Source organism: Squalius cephalus (genome assembly GCF_949319135.1).
Source record: "Squalius cephalus genome assembly, chromosome: 24".
In the NCBI taxonomy this organism is placed as follows: Eukaryota; Metazoa; Chordata; class Actinopteri; order Cypriniformes; family Leuciscidae; genus Squalius; species Squalius cephalus.
Genome location: NC_137145.1, coordinates 18,288,067 through 18,310,956, shown reverse-complemented (window position 1 = coordinate 18,310,956; position 22,890 = coordinate 18,288,067). Strand labels below are relative to the sequence as shown.

Genomic DNA, 22,890 nt, shown 5'->3' with positions numbered 1-22,890 from the left:
TTTCTGATGTGTGACTGTATAATCACAAAGCATTAGAGCATGGAGCGAATGGGCATTGGTGTGTATGGCCACATCAGTAAGTGCAAGGGGAAGCGAGCGTGTTTTTTTTCTGCGGATTTACGACATATGTTTGACTGCAAGGACCGTGTTGCCTTCGGCTTGCTGGTGAAGATGGAGAGCGGCCGCAGTGGACTTGCTCCTCTCAGCACTGCTGAAAATAAGGAAGTACATGTCAGAGCCACACAGCTCCGCTCCCTCTAGTGCCATCCATCATGGCAGGCCAGTTCAGTAGTTAGAGAGCGCTTCGCTGGCTCTCTGTATGTATGTGTGTGTGTGTGAGATGGAGGTATGAGCCCCAGGGCCTTTTTTGCCTGTATGAGCAGCCCAACTGGGGTGGAAGAGGATTTGGCCGCAAGCCAGCAGTCTCTCAAAAGTGCCCTTTGCTCTACCTGCTCTTAGAGAGCTTTTCTGGGCAAGGCATTGCGGTGCAGAGGTGCTGCATGGGTTTTGATGGCGCCTAACCCCTTCTTGATCATCTAATGCAGTGCTTCTCAAACCTGTCCTGGGCACACCACTGCACATTTTGGATGTCTCTCTCATCAGACACACCCAATTCAAGTCTTGCAGTCTGTACTAATGGGCCCTATTTTAACGATCTAAGCGCCTGGTCTAAGGCGGCACACTTAGGGCGTGTTCGAATCCACTTTTGCTAATTTAACGACAGGAAAAATGGTCTAAAAGGGTTGTCCCTATTCTCTTAATGAGTAATGGGTGTGTTTTGGGTGTAACGTGCAATAAACCCATCAGAGTCTCATCTCCCATTCCCTTTAAAAGCCAGTTGCGTTTGCGCCATGGCGGATTCGATATTTACATGGCGGAATATGCAAGCGGAAAGACTGAATGCGTCTCCAGAGAGGAAACGGATCTGCTCGTGCGCGAGGTTAAATCGCGCAAGCAGACCATCTACGAGACAAGCCGGATTCCACCATATCTTTAGGTACACAATAATAATCTTTTACATTGTAATCCTTTTATTTTTAATATTTGGCATGTTTGTGTGGTGCTGCACATCCCTGTGTGTGTAACAAGCAGAGTGTACGCGCGTTGTGCACCCACCTATAGTCGCATATTACTAATGCACCCTTTAAATAACAACATAAATATTGCGCCATTGACTTTAGCCCAGGTTTTTGTTGGTCAATGGCGCAGTCTATTTCAGTTGCCTCAAAGTAGTGACGCCAAATATGCGCCTGAACACACCTCGTTTTCAGACTAGCACACCCATGGGCGCACAAATGGGCGCAAATGCATTTGCTATTTAAACAACGTGGCGCAGGACGTGAAAATGAGAACTGCGTCAGGCTGAAACTAGCAAAAAACACTTGCGTTGCGCCTGGCGCCACATTGCACTGGGTGTAGGTTCCAATGAGCTGATGAGCTGAATCAGATGTGTTAGATGAGGGAGACATGTAAAATGTGCAGTGGTGGGGAGTCACCAGGACAAGTTTGAGAAGCACAGATCTAATGGACCCTTTTCACATTTCACTGGGTTCTCCAAAGAAGAAATCGTCATAGTTGGGTAAACTTCTATGGTGGTGAACGGAAGCTACTGCAAATATAATTCTTGAGTTCCCATTTGCTGAAATAGCAAAATAAAAAATATATGATGGCATTTCTCTGACTTTACAAAACAGGTAAAAAATATTGAGAAATTGATTGCGTTGGTCAGAAGAGAAAAATACATCAAGTTTTCACACAGCAGTATTAACCATTTTTTTCTGTAATTTAAAAGGATAATTCACCCAAAAATAACTGTAATCACATCACTCACCCTAATGTCATTCCAAACCCATAAGACTTCAGTTAATATTATAAACACAAATCAAGATATTTTAAATGAAACATTTCTGTCCCTCCTTCAGGTAACCAAAACTCCCAAAGATCCAAAAAGGTCATAAAGGTGTCGTTAAACAAATCCATATGAATTGAGAGGTTTAATCAAAGTCTTGTGAATAGATACAATCACTTTATTTGATGAACAGATTTCATTTTTGTGTGTCTGTGTGTGTGTGTGTGTTTTGGTTACTTGGACTTTTTAAATGGAGAGATCAAAACTTCTCAGGCTTCATTAAAACATATCTTAATTTGAATCTAGAAGATTAACATAAGTGTAAATGATGACAAATTTTCATTTTTGGGTGAACTATCCCTTTAAAGCCAAGGTAACATAGCACATTTGTAGTGTTATAAATGAAGATTATTTTATTTTAAAATTGCTAGGGGTAATTGCATAATCACAGCCTGTGAAAATAGTCTATTGGTTTTGGACTTTGGACTAACCCACTAACAGCGACTGCGGAGCTCAGATATGTTGTCCTTTCCTCTTTGTTTCGAGCTAATCCTCTGTCCGGCTTCACCTCATCACATCCCATTGGCCAGTGTCCTGCAACGTCAGTCTCTACAACTGTGCATATACTGTACAAAAACTGTTGAGTGTTTTTATGAGCTTTCTCTATAATGTCTAACAGTTCCCCTTACTCTTCTATATTGTCAACTTCCCCAACTTTGCGTGTTATTTATTGGGTTATGTTGTGCTATGTGTATTGTAATGTTCTCCATCTGTCAGATCATCAAAGGTGTTTATTGTGTGAGCAATCCACATGGCAGTATAATAAGTTTCACTTCTTATTAGCATACAGGCACACACACACTCACAAGAAAACATCCTAATGTTCCCAGAGAGCACGCTCAAATCGACCGCCCACAAAAAGAATATTGAATCTATTGAAACTCGCTGCAAAAAAAAAAAAAAAAACTTTTGAAGCACCAACATTTCAGCTTTACTGGTGTTTATAAATTAACTCATATCTCACACCCATTAAATAAATCATAACGGAATGATATATTATTGAACTTTCACGCTGGATTAAACAACTTCTGGCTGGGCCACATGAGCAGATCAAGATGAAATTTGGATCAGAGATGAATTATATGTAGCATGAAGATGAGGAATCTTGCCGCAGTGAAAGTGTGCTTTGTAACACCATAGTTCGATATACAACATCCAGCCAGGCCTGTCAGTCCACATGATGTAACTTAAGGGAAAAATTGGGCGTTATTTGCAGGAAAATGAGTGAGGAGCAGGCGAGAGGTTTGAAAGGGCTTATTTGTGCTTTATTGTAATGTGACATGATGAGGGTATAATCAGTTTCATTGAGGCGCAAAACGAAGGCTGATGTTGACCTTCCGTGAAGGCGATAATCATCTAATTTTTATCTATGATCAGCTCACATTGCCGAGACCCCATCAAGCCCTGAACCCGCCGCTGTACTTTGAATGATCCACTTTGTCCTAATGACAGATGTTATCTGCACCACTTGGGCCAATCGCCTCGTAGTCATTATAGACAATCCTGGGTAAACGTCGCAGCGATGTGTGAAGGGAGGGCTGAGTCAAAAACCGACGCTCGGAGAGAAGGAATAGAGTAGATGCACCTGAATATATAACGCAGATGTAGTACAGATCTGTGCAGATATAATAGTACAGATGCCCTTTGGTTTGGTTTTTAATGCGTTGAGCTTTCAGAATAAAAGCTTTAGAAGAGGAAAACTGATTAAATAAAGCAAACATTTCTTTATTTTTTAAAAAGAAAAACATGTTGAAAAGTTAGTCTTCAAACAATTCCACCTACATGTAAAATAAACTAATAAAAAAAACTAAAAGAAAACAGCAGTGAATACAAGCATTTCTTACCAAGCAATGGTAAGAAAATGTGCATATCTGCAACAGACTTTTCAGTCCTATAAATACATATTAAAGTCTACTGCAGATATGCATGTTTAGATGTGTGATTCTAAATGCGTCTCACATTTACAGTAGATGCTTGAGTCTATGAGTGTCTTATCAAGTGTATTCATGACTTTGTTTAGCTATTTAATTCAATTTGATCTATGGCTTTCTTTTGAATGTAAGAAATATAAGTTCTTATTCCCTGATATATGGAGTATGCAGTGATTAAAAGAAAATATCATACTGGCACCTCATGCCAAAAGGTTACCGACTGCTGGTCTAGAACCAACACAGAGCATGAACCATCTACGAACATGTTCATTTGCATTGTGCAGAGATGAGTTCCAAGTTAAGCTGAATTAATATACTATAAGGGCATTCCACAATGCTCATTATAACAGAAAATCATTTAGACTTTTCTGTTTAAAGATAATATAGAATTATTATTAATAATAATAATTAACAAAACTACAGATACAGCCACAGTTACATGACATTGGTGTGATAGAATAACAAACCAATTTTCTGTGTAAAGTTAAAATCCAATTTTTGAAATAATGTCATGACCACGCAAGGCTGGAAAACTATAACTATAACAATATAACTCTGTTACATTTGAATCACTGCTCTAATTCTATGAGAATAATGAAGTCCACACCACAGCTATAACGATAATGACACAGAGAAACAATATCAGTGGAATCATTTTCAGAACGATTTTTTTTTTTCAGCTAATGAATGAAAACATTCAATCAGAATCCATCAAATTTTAAAGAGTTTGAGCATTTAAAGTGGCAGATGTGCATTTTCATTATAGTAATCTTTATAGTTACAACCTTTAGTGTAGGATAATATAAAATGACTTTACACAAAGAAAAATTCTTACATAAAAATAACGAGATCTGTCTAGAACAGCAGTCTCAATTGTTAAAATTGTTCAAATGTGTTTTAAACGTGGTCTGCACATTTCTGCTTTTAATTACCACAGCCTCATTCACTTTTCCTTAAAAAAAAAGTGATGAGGTGAATGTTTTTTTTTTAACCAGAACACTCCTTTAACCCTTAAATGCAAGAAAGTTTAGAAAATCCGTGACCCGGATCTGTATCTAACACGGATGGATCCATATTCGCGATCTCAAACATATTCTCAAAACTTCTCAACATTTTCAAAATCAATATTTTGATTGCTGACAGCTTCTTCACCAGATCCACCATCAAGTGACAGTGACACTAATATTTGATTGCGTTCAGCACTTGCTCTGCAGCAAATCGTTGAGCCATTTCAAGTTTTGCTGATGATGATTCCTATTCTTTTGTTTTCTGTGAGTGAAACGTCACTTCATCATTGTGTATCAGACATTGCCACCTTGTGGAAAAAAGGTGAATTGCACGTATTCAGTCATCAAAGATTAAATTATTGTTGAGCAGAAAACAAAAAACAAAACATACTTACACTTTTACACACCGTCCTTAGCACCCCAATACAATTTTTACCAAAAAGAAAAAAAAATGTTTTGTTATATTGTTTATAATGAATTAATTGAGTAATAATAAGAAGGTTGATGTCTAACTTTAAAAAAAAAAAAAAATTAATGAGGAGGAGGGTAGTGGCATCCCCACTAAAGACCCGAGATATGCATTTAAGTATTAAACCGTGACCCACTCTCTCGATTTTTCTGCAGCCTGTTTGCATTCATCCAAAACTCTGCAACACAGATTCATCTGATCCCTGGTTGGATATTTTTTTCCTGCCACAGCACTGTAACTGTAAACGGCGCAGTACAGAACAATAAAGAGGGTAGAACTGAATGATAGCACAATGAGCACAATAGCTGTGCTGGAACCTACTGGCATTAAGGCCAGCGAGCCACTGACAGCTCAACTCTGGAGGGTAAACAGAACCAGGACACATTGTTTCACCCCTCCCCCCTCCACCTGAAACAACCACCAGAAAAAAAAAAAAAAGAAATACTGTCCGAAAAATCCAGAGCATCACATGCGCCTCTCTCGTGGGGAAGGTTGAGCAGAGAGCAGAGAGCAGAGAGGCTGGCTCGGGCCTCTGCCATCAATTCTACTAACAGGCAGGGACTCTGACAAGGCCCAACGCCATCTGTCTGAACAGAGCCGTGCCCCGCGTCGTCACGCCACGCTGGCACCCGGGCAACAGCCCAAGCTGGCACCCACAAGACAAACAAGCCCCCTCAGACTAACACTCTGTTCTTCAGTCTGTCCCTCTCACTTCCTCTCTTTCAACACACACATTGTCACATACAGAACAAACAAAGACATGTCATCTTTGGTACACCCAACAAACTAGCAAACGATCACACATTAACACAAATCACTCAAAAAACAAGACCGACCGCCACAGCGGCGCGAGATCTGAATGCGTCGTGCGATTGAACGTGCGAAAAATGAGCTCGGGACACAATGAAAAATGATTTCATTAAAATCCAGCGCTTGAAACTAAGAGAGAAGCTGTCAGCGGAGTTCAAAAGACATGTTACATTATTAGGACTTCATAAGGCACTGAAACATCACAGGAACAAAGAAGAAAGAAAAAAAATCACACAGCATTGCTAAAGTTCCTCATCATTATGCAAATGCCATTTTATTCCATTTTATCTCTGTCTCTTTTTCCACTCTGGCCATATGTGCTGTGGCTCATGTTGGGGCTTCAAACGGAGGCTCAGCCAGGCCACATGCAAATACCCCCATCTGGGGATCAAACAGCCCAACCTGATCGTTCGACACACTGTGGGCCCTGAGATCTGGTCAAACGTCACCGTTGACCTGTGTAAAACTCCCAGCGAGCTCTCGGGGAGGAAACCTGTGCACTTTACTCTCCCTTTGGGACCGTACACTTGGCGAGTGAGTGCTTGTCTTAAAGAGTACAAAAGCAATCTAACACGAGTAGGACCCAATATCAGTGCCTTAGAGACCAACCGTTCTGACAATCGTGTCTAATGAGCCTTTAAAAGCGTTTCTGAGAGTCAAATTATTCCAGACGCACGCAAGACTGGATTGTCGTTAGAAAACTGCGATGTTCGATACAAAAAAAAAAAAAACATGCTTGATAGTTCCTTCATAAATCAAAATTAGCAGCCCTAATCAGAGTCAAACAACCACTTATCAGGAAGGAATGATTCATCAGCATCAATCCCTCCTCTTTTTCCTTCTCTCTCGAGTGGAGGAAGTGAATTGGAAGCCGCAATAAAGAGAAAATCAGCATTTGCGAGCATGTCATTGTTCGCTGGCTGTCACTCAGATTGCCTACATAAATGAGTTCTGTACACCTGGCTCGTCCAATCAAACGAGTCCAATTAAGAGAGAAGATTAAAACTCTGAACCTGTTATGGAAGACGTCCTCACCGCTAGCGCTGCCAGTCTCGAAAAATCAAAATCAAGCCTTTCAGAACTGGGTGCGCCTGTACACATTAGTCCAGAAATCAGTATTTTGGGTGGCCTCCATGTTGCCGTACTAATAATACAGAATAGCATCTAGAGTAAAGCACAAGCTGTTATAGTACACTGAAATTGTGTTGTCGCCACTGTGGTTTGTATACAGGCGAGTTCATTTGTAATGAATTTACTGTAACTCAAGCAGATGGGGCCACATACGAACACACTAACAGCTGAAAACATCCACTGATGAGATCTGCAAGGAAAAAGTGTCCCGTCGGATTCTGTAGACTTTTGATTTCATGTTCATTTTTCATCATAATGCTAATATGATACTAATAAGCATTAGCCAGCACTTTAACTAATGATGCTCATCAATTCTTATAATGTCCACGATGATGACAGATTTATTGAAAGATTGCATTCAATACAACTAAAAAGGCTGACAATCATTCAGTCCAAGGGAAGCGACGACTTTTTCCTGTTTATTAACTGTGGAGTCTTAAATGATTTGTAATTAACATTAATCTAATTATTATACAGCACTGTATCATTCATCTGCCTACATATGGTGATACAGCAATGCAAATTACTCATCGCTACATAAATATGTATGGCTGCTTGGGCAAATGTTCATTTAACAAAATCAATGCTTTTCTACAGAGTTGGTTAATGGGAAGTCTTTAGCCAGGCTCTTAAGCAGGGCACAGCAAAAAAAAAAAAAATTAAAAAAAATTTGCACCAAATATTTCTCAGTGTACTTCACCTCAAGTGACTCTTTAAAATGTTAAAAACAGTTGCTGTGATCAATTGCAAATGTATGCAAACATCTCTTTTAAATAATATTGCCCTTACCATCTGCCTTCTGTAACTCCTCTGGTTCTACTTGCACCGTCCACAACGAGCGGGATTCGAACCGGTGTTTCCGGCATGGGAGGCATGCACGCTAAAAAGAACCCTAAAGACAGCAGTCTCTAACCTCAGTTGCTAGTGTGCCTCTTGAGGCCAAGGGAGTGAGGTTTACTCACACAGCTCTTACTAGCTGGCCTCCGTTACACTCACTTCCCTAAACCTCACTCCCATCCGGGTCACGGCACCACTTTAACCCCTCCGGTTCTACTTGCACCGTCCGCTCCGAGCAGGATTTGAAGCGCTGTTTCTGGTTTGGGAGGCAGGAGCGCTAACAAGGACCGCAGGCTCTAGCGTCAGTCTCTAGTGTGCCTCTTGAGGCCAGGGAAGTGAGGTTTACTCGCACAACACTTACTAGCTGGCCTCCGTTACCCCCCAAATACTCACTAACATCCTGGTCACAGCACTAGGTGTTTCCGCCATGGAAGACATGAGCGTTGAAAAGAACGCTAAAGACATCAGTCTTCCATGGGCTGTAATAGCATGACGTTAATTGGGCCAGGCAAGTAGTTTTGTAAATAATGCATAATGTATGGTAACACTTTTTTACAGTGTCCTTGTTACACATTTTACATATACTTACTATAATAGATACAACAGTATATTATGCATAATTATATGCCACTAACTAACCCTAAACAAAATCCTAAAAACCTAACCATAAGTACACATTGTTAATTAATATTATTCAGTACTTGAATGTATAATTACACTGTAACAAGGACACCTTAAAATAAAGTGTAAGCTAATTTATTTTAAGCCTCATTTAAATAGCAATGAGTTGTGTTTACATAGAAAAAAAGTATTTAAAGTAAAGTATTCTTTATTTAAATACAGTGCCGTGCTAGTTTAGCCTAGTTAAACTGGATAGCGGGTGGTTAAAGAGATAGTTCACCCAAAATTATGATGTGTTTGGCTGAAAGAAGAAAGTCATATACACCAAGGATGGCTTGAGGGTGAGTAAATGATGGGATAATTTTAATTTTGGGGTGAACGAACCCTTTAATGCAGGTTTTTGCACTTAAATAGTGTGCACAAAAGTTTTTTTTTTTTTTTTTTTTTTGTGGATTTGCACCACAGTACTTTAATATAAGGAAGATCAGTTAAACATAGTCCAGAACAAAAAGCAAGTGCAACCTAAAAACCAGAGCTAATGTTAACGCCAAAATGAGAACTATAGAAATCAATAGTAAAAGATCATGTTACATGAAAATCAAATTGTGTATCACAGATCTCAGGAAGCCCGTCTGAGCCTTTTCTCTAAGGAGAAAAGCCTTGAGCAAAAGAGAGAGCCAGATTGAAAGAGAAGAGAGACAAAAACGAGATCCAACAAGGGGAAGACAGAGAGAGATAGAGAGACAGAAAAAGATACACAGACTCAGCGAGACAGGTAGACAGACAGAAAAAGGGAGGGGGAGGGGGAGGGGGAGAAAGAGAGAACAAAACAGAAAACATTTTCCTTCCACTAAATCACTGAATCCCAGAATTTAAGACCATCGCCCCTTCTCTCCCCCACCATATACCACCAAATTACATCATACACTTCAATCTGATCCAGGATCAAAGGGGAATTGCGCGGGTGCCATGGAAACACACTTCAAAGACTTCCTCTTCCAGCATCCAGTGTAAACCTCTGCAACTGACTGGTGTTCGCACAGAAGAGACGGCGGGTTTTGTTGACTTCTTAAGAATAAGAATATGTCTGACAACTGCCTGAGCTCAAATTTGATATTTACTGATGGAACGATATAACTCTGCTGCAAACTGCATAATGAGAACTGTCAAAAGTGTAAATTCTTGCATTACATTGATGTTAGAGAGAAGTGTGTTTTCTCTAGCACAAAATAAGACTTGATTAGCATGTTAGCATGTTGATTAGCACTGTTAGAATTCACAGAAGTGCAGGTTGTGATGTCACAAAATGGCGTCGGCTTGTCTCGTGAATATAAATATGGTTATGCACAAACAATTTAATCTTGTACTGTTTTAAAGTGGTCCAATCACCTCGCCACATATTTGATCTGATCTGCCACTGTCGTTCCTGGGATTTTGCAGGTCAGTGGATAAGTGCAAGGATCAGCAATTGAACAATAACTGACTTCATGGTCCAGTTTTCTAACTGTGAGTTCTATACAACTTTTTATATCAGGACTGGGTTGACATTTGTTCGCATTTTCTCTTGTGATGTCACTAGAATGGATGTAGCGATTCGCTGAAAAGCAACATATTAGAGTGCAAGTGTGAGAGGTGTATGCTGTAGAGAAAATGCTGCTGTCACTTTCCACAACTGATAAGAAACACAACCAACATACAGCAGTAAAAATAACAAATTCCAGCACCGTATTGTCGCTCATTACAACATACTGAAGAAATTGGAGATGTGTTAGATACATCCCTGCCACAAGCTTTCATAAAGTTGTGGAAACATTCAAAATCGGCATTGCTTGGAAAATGGAAAATAAAGCAAAATGCAAACCGCATAAATTATCTCTGTTGTTTATTAAAGCTATAAACCCTGTGAAGCCGTGGTTTACAGTGAATTTAGAACAGCTAAGGGACGTTGTTAGGTGCGAGAATAAGCGGAATGGCTGCCAAGAAACACAAGCGCAGTGGCGCAGTAATACTGATGTAATGCGGTCACATGTGTATGTTTGTAAAGTAATTTTCAATGACTTTGGCAATGGCATCCAATCAGCATCAAGGAACTATCCGTTTAAATAATAGGTATTTTTTTTAATACTGCATTAAAGGAATGTTGCAGCTTAAATAAGTTACTCTAAAAAATACTGGGTTGTTTTAACCCATGTTTGGGTCAAATATGGATAAACCCAACCATTGGTTTAAATTTTTAAAATACATTTTTAAACCCAATGGTTGGCTTTGTTCATATTTGATCCAAACATGGGTTGAAACAACCCAGCATTTCTTTTATTAACAGCATGTATAATTTTATTTTTAATAATAATATATTCTCTATTCTATATTTTGATTCAGATCATATCAACTAGTGATTATACGGAGGATATAATGCGAAATTACTCGTAAAATCTGATTATTGCTTCTGATTGGCTGATTATCGGTGATTTAGCGACAGCTTGTGTTAATTCCATTTTCATTTATATTAACTAAAATAACTAAAACTAAAAACTAAAATGTAACAAAAAACGTACAACTAAAACAACAACTTAAAATGAAAATTGAAAACAGAAAATATAAAAATAAAATCTAATTCAAAATATTTACAAAAACTATAATTATTTCATAAATAATATATAAATAATCTGTATAACACTGCTTTGTTGCTGGACAGTGCAAAATTTACTTTATTTTGTAGTAAAAATTTCCCATTTGCTATGTGACAGTTCAAATATTTAAAGTATTATATTAATGACAATATTTTAAAAATACTACTATTATATTATTATAATTCAGTATACATTACATAATATACTGGTCACCCCACTCCTGGAAAACATAATAATAATAATTCTGTCGACCAATAACGTCAAACTGTGTGATCGACAGTTTGTAGCTGTTGTGTTGAAAGCAATGCACTGTATATGCATATTATAAATCACTAGGCTCTCCTATGTGCTGCGTAATACTGTCAAGATGACACCGATCAATCATTAGTCGATTGACAGATGAGAGGTGTAGTGACAGGCTGAAACATTAGCGGAGCTCTTGGTACGTCAGTTTGCGGTCTTATGGATGGATTAGAGGTATCATGTATTTGGGCTCTGTATTGATAGCAGCTAACAATGGTTGTTGTGTCAAATATCCCGTGAAGGGCATGTGAAATATTACATCTGCCGTTTGCTCAGCCTGAGAGATGGACGATATTCGACACGTTGTCCAGGGCTGGAGAAACGATATGTTTAGAGTTGCAGTCGTTCACTGAATCGGTCACAGGCTGCAGGTGTTCACTGTATATCTAAAATAGGCAAGAGAACAATGCATGTTCCAGGACTGTCATTGAGAATTGAGAATCTACAGAGGCGGTAACAAAGGTCAGAGCAAATCATAAAACACCATAGTTTCCTGCATGAAGGGGCCAACATCAGCAACATAAAAAAAGGAGACTTTTTATAACCAAAGGCCAAACTGCTTCGGGGATCCGCAGTGTCATTTCTGTTGTGGGCCACAGACGCACAGGAACGGTGTGTGTGTGAAGTTCACATATTGCTTTTCATCTAGCTTAAACGGAGTGACACACCGAGCACTCCACCCCCCTCACCCCAACCCCCCACCTGTCAATCAGCCCAACGGCAGCGAACAAAACCCTCCACCAGCCCTGCTTGTCACCCTGTCACTCAAATCCCACCGCAAAAATAAATAGGGGGCAGGAAGCAGCACCGTACGGTAGATGGCTCGAGGGGTGGGGGGAGCGGGAACAACAGCCTTTTTAAAATCATTTTCTCCTCCGTAATCTCCCTGAGGTGAGAATCACATTTTAATTAGGTCTACCTCTGGTTAACAGTTCCCCTCCCTGCCTGATCAGTGTACGTGGCCACCCGCCGGTGCTGTCAGACTCGCTCACTCTCAGATCAAACTGGATCAAATCAAAGATGCCAACAATCCTCAGTCCTTCTCACTCTCGTGACACTACCCCAAAACACAACGCAAGTTTGTGCCACGTTAGTCTTTAAAGGAGTTTAAAAAACTCAAAAACATAAACATTTTGTGATTTTCTTCCTCACCCTTATGCTTTTTTTGTTGTTCTCCCACAGAATACACACAAAAAGCGTTGGTAGACAAAAGTTTCAAAGACCAAAGTCAATTTAAGTCAAAATTGTTATTTTACGCTTCATCTCCACTTGTGCTGTGAGTTTGGGTCACTTTATTATTATAATAATAATAATAATTATTATTATTAAATACTTTTATTTTACAGTACAATAGTATTATTAATTATTAGTGAAAATATATAAAAAGATTATATTAAATATCAATATGAAAAAATGAAATACCATTTTGGCCGATAATTTCCCCTGGCCGAAATGTCAGTGGATCCTTAATTATTATGGTAATAATAATAATAATTATATATATATTATTTTTTTCTTTCATTTTTATATATATATATATATATATATATATATATATATATATATATATATATATATATATATTATATATTTATTTATTTATTTATTTATTTATTTATTTATTAAAATTTGTAATAATAATTATATAAAAATAACAATATTAATATTTATCATTATTATTGTTGTTGAATAATCATATTCTATGGGTTCCATTAGAAAAGTGGCCTGAAAAATTTAGATTGTTTAAACAACAACAACAACAACAACAACAACAACAACAACAAAACCATCTTTGGTGATTTTTTTCAGTATATCCTCATTCTAAACTTGATTTTAACTCCACATTTTAAAGCTCACCTTTTGGTCACGTCTTTGTCACCTTTTGCATCTCTAATGAGTTTGCATCCCTGACTGATAATGCTTCATATTTGATTTGAGACCCACGGTGTATATAAAGATTATCAGTGAATAATGACTTAAATTTTTGTTCATCATACAAACCTATTGAATGGCTTCAGAAGACTGATTGTGCAAAAGTTTTATGGTACTTTTAGTTCTTTTCAGATGTTGATAGCCCTATAAAAAAGTCTCAGGTTACGCATGTAACCCGGTTCCCTGAGAGGGGAACGAGATGCCATTCGAAAGGGAATCTCATTTTTAAAAATACCAGAATACAGGTTTTGAACAACATGAGGGTGAGGGAATAATCAAATAATATTTTTTTTATATTTTGTATCTGATTCTGATATTGTTTGGGGTGGAATATGCCTTTCAAAGGCCCTTTATTCACATATTCCCAGAGATATTGGCCAAACACCATCATGCAAAATCATGCATAACACATCAGACATAGGTGAGACCCACAAGGCAATGTACAAACAGAAGGTCATGTGTTCATTTGCCGTAGGATTTTCTCTGCAGAACACAGAGCCAGTCACATGCGGTGCTGACATTTCACTTCCTAAACGGTTCCCCTAGAATCCGATGCATGTCTGTGGGTCTGGCAGACTCCCCCTACACGTGGAGTAGGTTCCCATTGTGAAATCAACAGGACGTTGTGTTTCACAGAGCATGTTAAAACACTACCGTGAGAAGACTGAAGTACATTTCACAGCTAAAATGTTAACGCAAGCTCACAGAGGCATCCAGAGGAATATCAGCATGTTAATTCAGCACAACAGCCCAAATAGAGAAATACTCTGAAGGAGATAGGTGCGAAAAAGTGCTATTATGGAAGCATTGCTGTTGTAATGAAGATTAAATTGACCAGGGACGAATTTGCGAGGGCAACATTTAAAATGGCAGCTGCTGAGAGGATGTTTCTGGTTATGAGAACGACAATATAAATGAATTACAGAAAGCATGTCTAGTACGTCTCCTGCGGAATTTAGTAATGGCTGAGCAGTATTGACGTTAGACTATCCTGCTTAGTCCTTGCGTTTTCTTTTTTTGGTTTCGCTTTCCGTCTTATTGTTTTATGACCCCAGCAGCTGCTGCGAGAGCAGTTTGGCTTCAGCAAAGAAGCTGTTTACAATCAGCACACTGTTGTCTGGGCAGACGTCAAAGTGCAGATTTATTTGGAGACCAAAAGCTCCATTAGTCTGAGTTTTTAATTAGCACACTTGTGTGAGAGGGTCATTAAGAATGATTTGCGGTTGTGATTGAAGGCTTGCTGATGGGCAAGACACAGACCCTGCTGAGTCTGCTTCTGACCCCAAACTCATAGATCTAGATGTGGCCAAAACAAAGCAGTGTTGACGAAAAAAAAAAAAAAACACTCGGACTTTGCACTGGATCCAGTGCTACCCTGCTAAATGAGATGTAACAGAAGTCTAAAGCTCCTACCAGTTTCTGGGTGTTCCATCTCTCCGATGCTGCCATCAGGGGTGGTCCGTTCATAGTGGTCCTCAGGTAGGGCGAGGGGGCCGATACGGGGTCCTGAAGAGCTCTTGCTGCTGGGGGTCTCGGACTCCTCCAAGCCACTGTCATAGTAACTTTGCTGAGAGGAGTCGTGCTGATCTTGCACGGGATTGGCAGTGGAGAACGTCACTCTGCGATGCGGGAGCTGCAATCGAGAGGAAAGAGGGGCCTTCAGTCACACAACAATCTAATTATAACTTTAGGCCCCAAAACTAGGCTAATTGACCACTAAATTTGTAATATCACACTTCAGCAGACGGGGCATTTTCAATATGTAATTTCCAGAGGGGCGGCTAATGAGGAAACGTTTTGTTCAAATTGAGGGGAAATGGTAAAGAGGGAATCACTTATTATTAGTATCTCTTGGCAGAGGGTGAAAGCATTATAATTCTCCTTTGATATCACTGCTTAGGTGACCACATTGTTTTTCACAAGGCCAATGAGGGCAAACACTCGTGCTGAAATACAGAAGCGCAGAGCTCATAAAACAGTGGAAATCACAGAATCTTGCAGAAAAGCCTCCATTCCCAATTCCGTGTGAGCTCAAAGCTCAACAACTGCAGGGAGGGATCGATAGTGCCAGGCTGCACACACGTACAAACACACACACTCAGACTGGCAAACAGAACCATTTTAGAGTAGGAATTAGGGCCATTAAGAGAGCAATTTCAGTTCATATAAAAAGCCCATTAACACGGCCATTTAAAACATATAGAGAGGCCATTATTAAGGCTACGTACTTCACATCCCAAAGTTGTGAGGCTTTCTTTTCCCCCTTCTAATTCAGCATGTTTATTTATAAGCTCATTCATCAATTTGTATGCACATTATTTTCTTGACTTCTCCCGAAAACTAATGTCCAAATTGTTTAGAAGTGCATTGCACATACAAATATTGTTAATCTGTACATTTGCATAGCAAGTCATGCAAGGTATTGCTCATTTACATTCATGACAGGGTTGCGCAGTATATCCGCAGCACAATTCTAAAAATCCAACACCAAGAAGAAAACGACAGCATACTCTCCAAACAGTGTCACTGATGTTCACTTAAGGTATAGACAGCTTTGTTAATTATAATGGGAGCAATTCTGTTTGGATGTGTTGCATTGAGCTGCATGCATCAGGTGTAACTGTATGTGTATATATATATATAGATATATACTGTATGTATATATATATATATATATATATATACAGCACACACAAACTCACATTAATGTTGTATGTAACGTATTAATGTTGTAATATATATTATAATACATACAGTGTATACATTTAGGGGTTGGATTTCCAGCAACATTAACTATATTGTGATATACTGTTACCATGATATACAATTACTTGTACTGTGATGCAACATCTTGGTCAGTATACACGTCCTCTCATTTCATCATACATACACTTCCACTGAACATTTGTATTTTGTGCTCACTCTTTACTCTCTCACGCTCATGTGAGTTGTAGGCCTGTTGTTCGTGTGCTCCCTTGTGCCCTGGTATTTACGGTTAGTGAGGCACTGAAGTGCGTAGACGAAAATTCTCACTGCACAGTAATTACTTCGACTTCCTTAGCAAACTCAGACATGGACTCGCAGCATGAGTCCCTCTGTTGTCAAAGCTTTCATTCAACGAGTGTGTGCGTGTGTGGAAGAGAGAAAGAGATACAAAGGAGAACCATGGGTCTTTTTGTCTTGGGGCAGAAACTTTTTAATGTATTTCCTTTTTTAATTTTCTTATTAATTTGTAGTCTTTGATGTGCAAGGGACTGCATGCACACCATTCTTTGGGTGGCACACGTTTTAGTCACTGTTTTATCTTTTGTAAAATGTGCTTATCGTGCTTTGTAGAAAATGCAAATGGAACTGCTTGATCACTGTAAAGGGATGTAGTGATTACAAGGCCACATGTAGTATGCAAATTGTAGTGTTTGATCTACAGTAAGGGACTTTGAAAAGAAAAATCCTCAAGTGCGGTTTTATTAGGGAAAGCACATTATAATGGTTATGATATTTTAATTGCTAATATCATTGCCATCCCAGGTACCATCCTGGAATAATGCCATTCTCGGTGACTGGAATTGTACTTCAGACACGTTGCTATTTAAACCTAAGAGAGGCATTTAGTTATTTAAATATGGATTCTTGCTTAAACTGCTCCTACAGGCATTGCTCGCGAGTCAGCAGTTTTATCCCCCCTTAGCGCTGGAAGCTGCAGCTCTGCAGTTCTGCAGATGGGATATAGTCTTAGCACCAAGTCCAGTCTCTCTCCCTCCAGGGGGAGCACTGCAGATCTGGGAGGGAGGTTGTTGTAGTAGGGGTCTCAGCAAAGCAGGACCAAGATAAAGGAACAGAGCATTGGCTCTCAATGCAAGAAGGCCAGTCTCCAATCTAGCTGGCTCGAGTTTTGCACTGATGCCTGGAGTAAAGTGATCCCTGATTAGAATCGACCTGCATGGATTCTGATGACTGTGAATTGGATAAGTGGAGTTTGGTACTGTGGAGAGAGAGGGTCTCATAATAGAATGGATTGGGAGAAGAGCTGGAGAGAGAGTCTTAAGATTGTAGAGGGACCTGGAGTGGGCAGAGTCGTCTTGGATTGGAGAGTGAGTGCCTTGGACTGGGCAGAGAATTTTGGATAGGACGGAGAGTCTTGGATTGAAGATGGTCCTGGATTGGAGAGAGGGACTTGGACCAGGCAGAGAGTCTTGCTTTGGAGAGACAGCCTATAACTAGGCAGGGAGTCTTGGATTGGAAAGGGTTTTGAATTAGAGAGAGAAGTTTGGACCAGGCATACAGTCTTGCTTTGGAGAAAGAGGCAAGAATTAAGCAGGGAGCATAGGATTGGAGAGGGTCTTGGACTGGAGACTGTAACTGGAGGGGGTGAGTGCTAATCTGCTGTCTCCAGGACAGAAATTGAGAATTGTTAAAACGGTTACTGGGACTGGCTGTTAAACTGGACTTGAAACCAAAGAAAGGTTCAATTACCTTTCGCAAAAATGACTCGACAAAGTAGAAAAGAAAGAAAACGAGGCCCTGAAGGAATTTGAATAAAAAATAAACAGAACGTGGACATGGGGGAAATGGAATAATAAAAACATGCAAAACTGAATATAGAATATAATCCCCGCACAGATATGACATCAAAATGAATTCCCATGAACAGAGACAAAGGGAAAAAATGGCGTTTGTGGGGCTTGGCTGTTGTGCCTCTGAGCGGATAATGGAGTGCCACCTGATTTCTGTCTTTTCATCAGGTGTGGTTTGAGGTGAAATACTCCACAAATGTATAGCCGATACACAGGGTGGTTTAAGCTGCAGGCAGGGCGGCGAGGCTGAGCTTTTCCTACCAGTGATTCATTCAGCCTATTACTCCTGCATGCTGTCATACCAAATGGCGTGAACTATGAGATTTGTCATTAGAAGTGGCAGCTCGATCCCCTGTACTCTGCGTACGGCCAATGCAGGCTTTTACTGTGTCAGTGCAGTTGCAGCTTCAAACCCTGTACCAGTTTTAAACATTCTGCTTTAGGAGTGCGGCTTTCTAGGCAGGGAGGGAGATCTATCGAGGGAGAAGCTCTCATGTCTCTAATGCACAGAGGGGTTTGTATCTACCGAGCTTTGCTGGTGCAATTAGCCACAAGTGAATGCTAAACAAGTATGACAATAGCTTTCTCCTGCCTTCTCTCATTTCAATCACCTGCTCTTTTCTTTTTCTTGGTTCATGTCTTGACTTTTTTCCTCTTTTTCACAACTACCCCCTCCATTCTGTTGTATTCTCCAACACATTTCCAGAGTGCCCCCTCCCCAACTCCACATTTCTCCCTCCCTGTGTCTCTTTGATAAGTCTGGACTCTTTGAAGACCCTCGTGTCACACTTCTTGCCTCCAAGCTATTGCACCTAAAAAAAAAGAAAAGAAAGAAACACAACTCTAAAAGATGGAAGAGGAAAGAGCCAAGGAGGTGAGAGTCGGATGGAAAATAAGAACGGATCCTTATGTGCCTAACACCCCCCCGCTCTCTGTGATTTTATGCTGGCTGCATCTCTTCCGAGGTGCACTCCTTCATTGTCATGTTTGTTTGCGCAGCTCATTTTTCCTCTGCTCTACATGCCTTCTGAAGCAGCGGCTCATTGATCCTCGCACACGCCTGCAGCCCTGCAGCCTGAACGCTCGCTCAGATCCCCTTTGACTAACGCATGGCGGCAAGAGTTCACCCACCGACTTTAACCAAGCGAGAGCACAGAGGTTCACACTACATCTCCTACTCAGTGTGGGTGCACAAGGGCAGGAAAGATCTCTAAATTAACCATAGGACAGCAGCTGAGAAAACAACCTTCAATAGCTACCACATAATATATCACAACAGACAGCTCAACAGACCTTTCCAGACACGTCATTGAAAAGTCTATACAAATAGTTGGTTTTAATGCCTGAAAAAAATGCCAAAAAGAAAACTGCAAAAAGTCAAATAAAAACAGCAGTACTGTACTTTACTTTAGTGATCTAGGGCAAAAGTTTTAAACCAGGGACCACTATTCTACCAAATAATAGAAACAAAATTTCAGCAGATAAAATCACTCCTCATGTTTGGAGTGATTAGGAGGTGAGACAGGAGATAACACAATATTATACAAAAACCTCTATAATCACTACGCTATGCAATGAGTGTGTGAAGTGAATGAGTATAAACTCATGTATGTAATGAGCGCAAATCAAACAGGTGTGTTGCCAAGCTTGGCAAGAGTAATATAATATAAAATACTTAAAATACTAATCTTACACATTTTCTACTATTTCATACAGTATGTCTATTTAAATGATTTAAACCTTGTATGATATGATACACGAATGAATGAAACAAGCATAGCATGATCACAAATCAAATTGCATTGCTTTGCCATCTCTGCGCGTCTCTCAGAAACCAGCTCTTGGTCAAGAGTAATATCAACTAAGATACTGAATCATACACATTTCTACTTGCTACTTAATATGTCTATTTAAACATTTTAAATATGATAGGCTACATGATATTTATCGTCTCACTCTGTCTTGGAGATGACAAGCATTTATTGTATTCTTTATCATTTGTTCTAATTTGCATTTGTTTGCATAATAAAAAAAATAAAAAAAATAAACTTCCATGTTCATTTTGAAGAACTTTCGGGTGAATGTGCTTAAATAGTACATTAATTAACTTGTTATTTCTAGCCTTTCTATTTGAACTGCACTATTACCACCAGCAGAAAGGCAGGTTGGAAACATAATTTTATGACAAAGAGACGTTTGTGCACATTTTCTATTGATCATGGCAGCAGTTGTTAATCAAATGATGATCACATTATAAAGAGAATGACGCCTTTATGATTTACATAATTCTTAAGTGAATTGACCACTAAAACAAGACAGCACGGGCAATTAAATGGCGCTAAAACCAGACACAATATATACTTAGTGAATTTTCCTGGTGTTCATTTTTTTCTTTTGCATAAATGCTAATGACAACATGATGATTAAAATACTTTAATATACAAATACTGTTGAAAAAACAAAACATTGCAAGATATTATTGGACTTGAAATGTTTTTGAAGACAAAACCTAGAAAGAAAATCATTTTTAAAGGATATTTATGTCTAAAGGCAAAAACTGACAGCTAAAAAAAGTATACATTATATAATGTAGCAACGTCTTAATTAAAATGTTCTTAAATGAATTAGTCTACCTTTTATATAGTGTGTCCCTGGGATGAAAGAGTCTGTGTGAGGGATTTGCAATGTTTTAAAAGCAATGGTCTAGACCAACTTTGCAATGGCTGGAATGAGATCACAATGGCTGTCATTTTTGACCTTGCTGTGAACCCATAACCTTTCAAACTCTTTGGCCTCCTGTCTATCAGTGAGACGAGATATGAAACAAACACTCCAATCTTCACTCCTTATAACACTCTCCCATCTCACCTTTACTTTCTTCACACCATCTACATTTTAACCTTTCTCTACTCCCAGTTCCTTCACACCCTCTATATTTTACCTTTCTCTCCTCCCTTTTCTCACCTGGCATCTGTCACTCCCTCTCTGCCTCCCTCACAATCTCTCCATCTCTCCCCCAGCCCACCTCTCTGGAACTGTAGTCCGCCATTTGGGATTTGGAGGAAATTGAATTGAATTATGAAGGAATTTCTCTGCAGTTCGATTGGCATCATTTCCCCCCTCACAATAGAACATCATTCTCATATCTCTTCGTGTGAGAGAATGAAAATAGGCCCGGGCACCATTCTCTCTCTCATCCTATTAAATTGAATTTTTCATATCAGAGGGCACCCGAGACATCTGCCGATTCTTTTAATGCTGGGTAGAAAAACCCATTTCATAACATATGAGAGGTATATACCTGCGATTTTCAATGTGAAAAATCAGACTTCCTGCGAGAAGAGTGCGGATCCTTCACAGGATAACATAAAATAATAACACCGGTCTCTTTTACAACATTAGAAGCGGAGCTCTGTCAGTGGTGCGTAAGTGTCAAGTTTTCTGAATATTACCATTTAATCCGGGTGGATCAGGCAGCTGTATTTCTGCAATAAGTCTTTATCCAGAGGGATGCACTGGTCTGCCTTTCTGCAAGTGTTTGCATTCAGAGGTAGGCAAACACTTGGGCTTGGTTTCCTAAATTGCATTTCATTTGGGCTGTGTTCTGAAAGTCCTTGTTTTGAAAATATTGAGTGACAGTGGGAGAGGCAGTCGGAATATTAAACCACGATGTGGAGGTTGAATGGAAAGGAGAGAGGCACAGAAAAGAGGGAGAAAAGCACTCGAGAAATTAATCCTCAGTATCCACTCCCAAGTGGACACCTTTTTCCTTCTTAAACCTCCATTTCAGAGTTAATATCTCAGTCCCTAAAGCTCCTGGCTGGAAGGCATGCATGGAGCTCAGCCTTAAATTGCTTTAAGGACCTGATATATAATGGGATTGTGGGGAGAGATGACAAAGCTCTCAAGCTTGCGCTAGACTTTAGGAGTTCCCTCTGGAATTGTTTTTGCATCACTATTAATAGGCTATGATGGAATAGCTCGGAAGGTAGTTCACAGTTAAAAATTATGCCACTAAAGACAATTGCTGTATTACAGTGGTTCTCAAAGTGTGGGATGAGTATTGTAGAAATGCTGTTAAGGTGGTGTGGGAGACTGCCCTAGTTCTCAAATCTTGTACATTTTTACACATTTAAATCTGACGCATTGACAATAAACATGAGAACCAATGAAAAGTACGGTTTCTGAAATGTTGCAATGCTTATGTAAACAAAGACGTTCTAGCATGGATCATTAACTCTATAAAGACTGCTGTATCGTATTTGATACTTAAATTTGTTGCACACAATCTATTCCATGCCTTCTGTCATCAGATTCATAGTTTATACTAGTTTAGCAAGTAAAAGGGCCCTCAGTATCATTCTAAAAATGTTCACCTTTAGGCCGTGTAGACGTTTCTTTTTATGATAAATCTTTAATATTTTTTTTATAAAATAAGCATTAGAGTGTTAGTAATATTTCAGTATAAACACTTACTGGATTGAAGCAACTAAGATTTACTTGATTAAAGTCATGTGAAAATGTGAGTATCAAATATGGTCAGGCATTTTGAGGAATGTTTATTTACACATTTCTAAATCATCATTGTATTGCATTGCATTATAGTTTTTGCCCCCATAATAAAAACTACAGAGTTTTGATCATAAAACTAAGAATTTAAATATCATCTTACTAGGACATATTATTGGGAGATTTGTGAAAACTGATATTTATATGCATTTTATATAAGTAGTCTG

At 39.2% G+C, this 22,890-nt stretch overlaps 1 protein-coding gene across 1 annotated transcript in view; it reads right to left on the bottom strand.

Annotated features, from left to right (window-relative positions):
* pcdh1a (protocadherin 1a) overlaps positions 1-22,890 on the bottom strand; it is a 76,468-nt gene that overhangs the window by 10,216 nt on the left and 43,362 nt on the right. Inside the window, exon 4 of the mRNA XM_079860617.1 lies at positions 14,994-15,213. Within this exon, the coding sequence (XP_079716743.1) occupies positions 14,994-15,213 (220 nt within the window). The remainder of the gene's footprint in view (positions 1-14,993; positions 15,214-22,890) is intronic.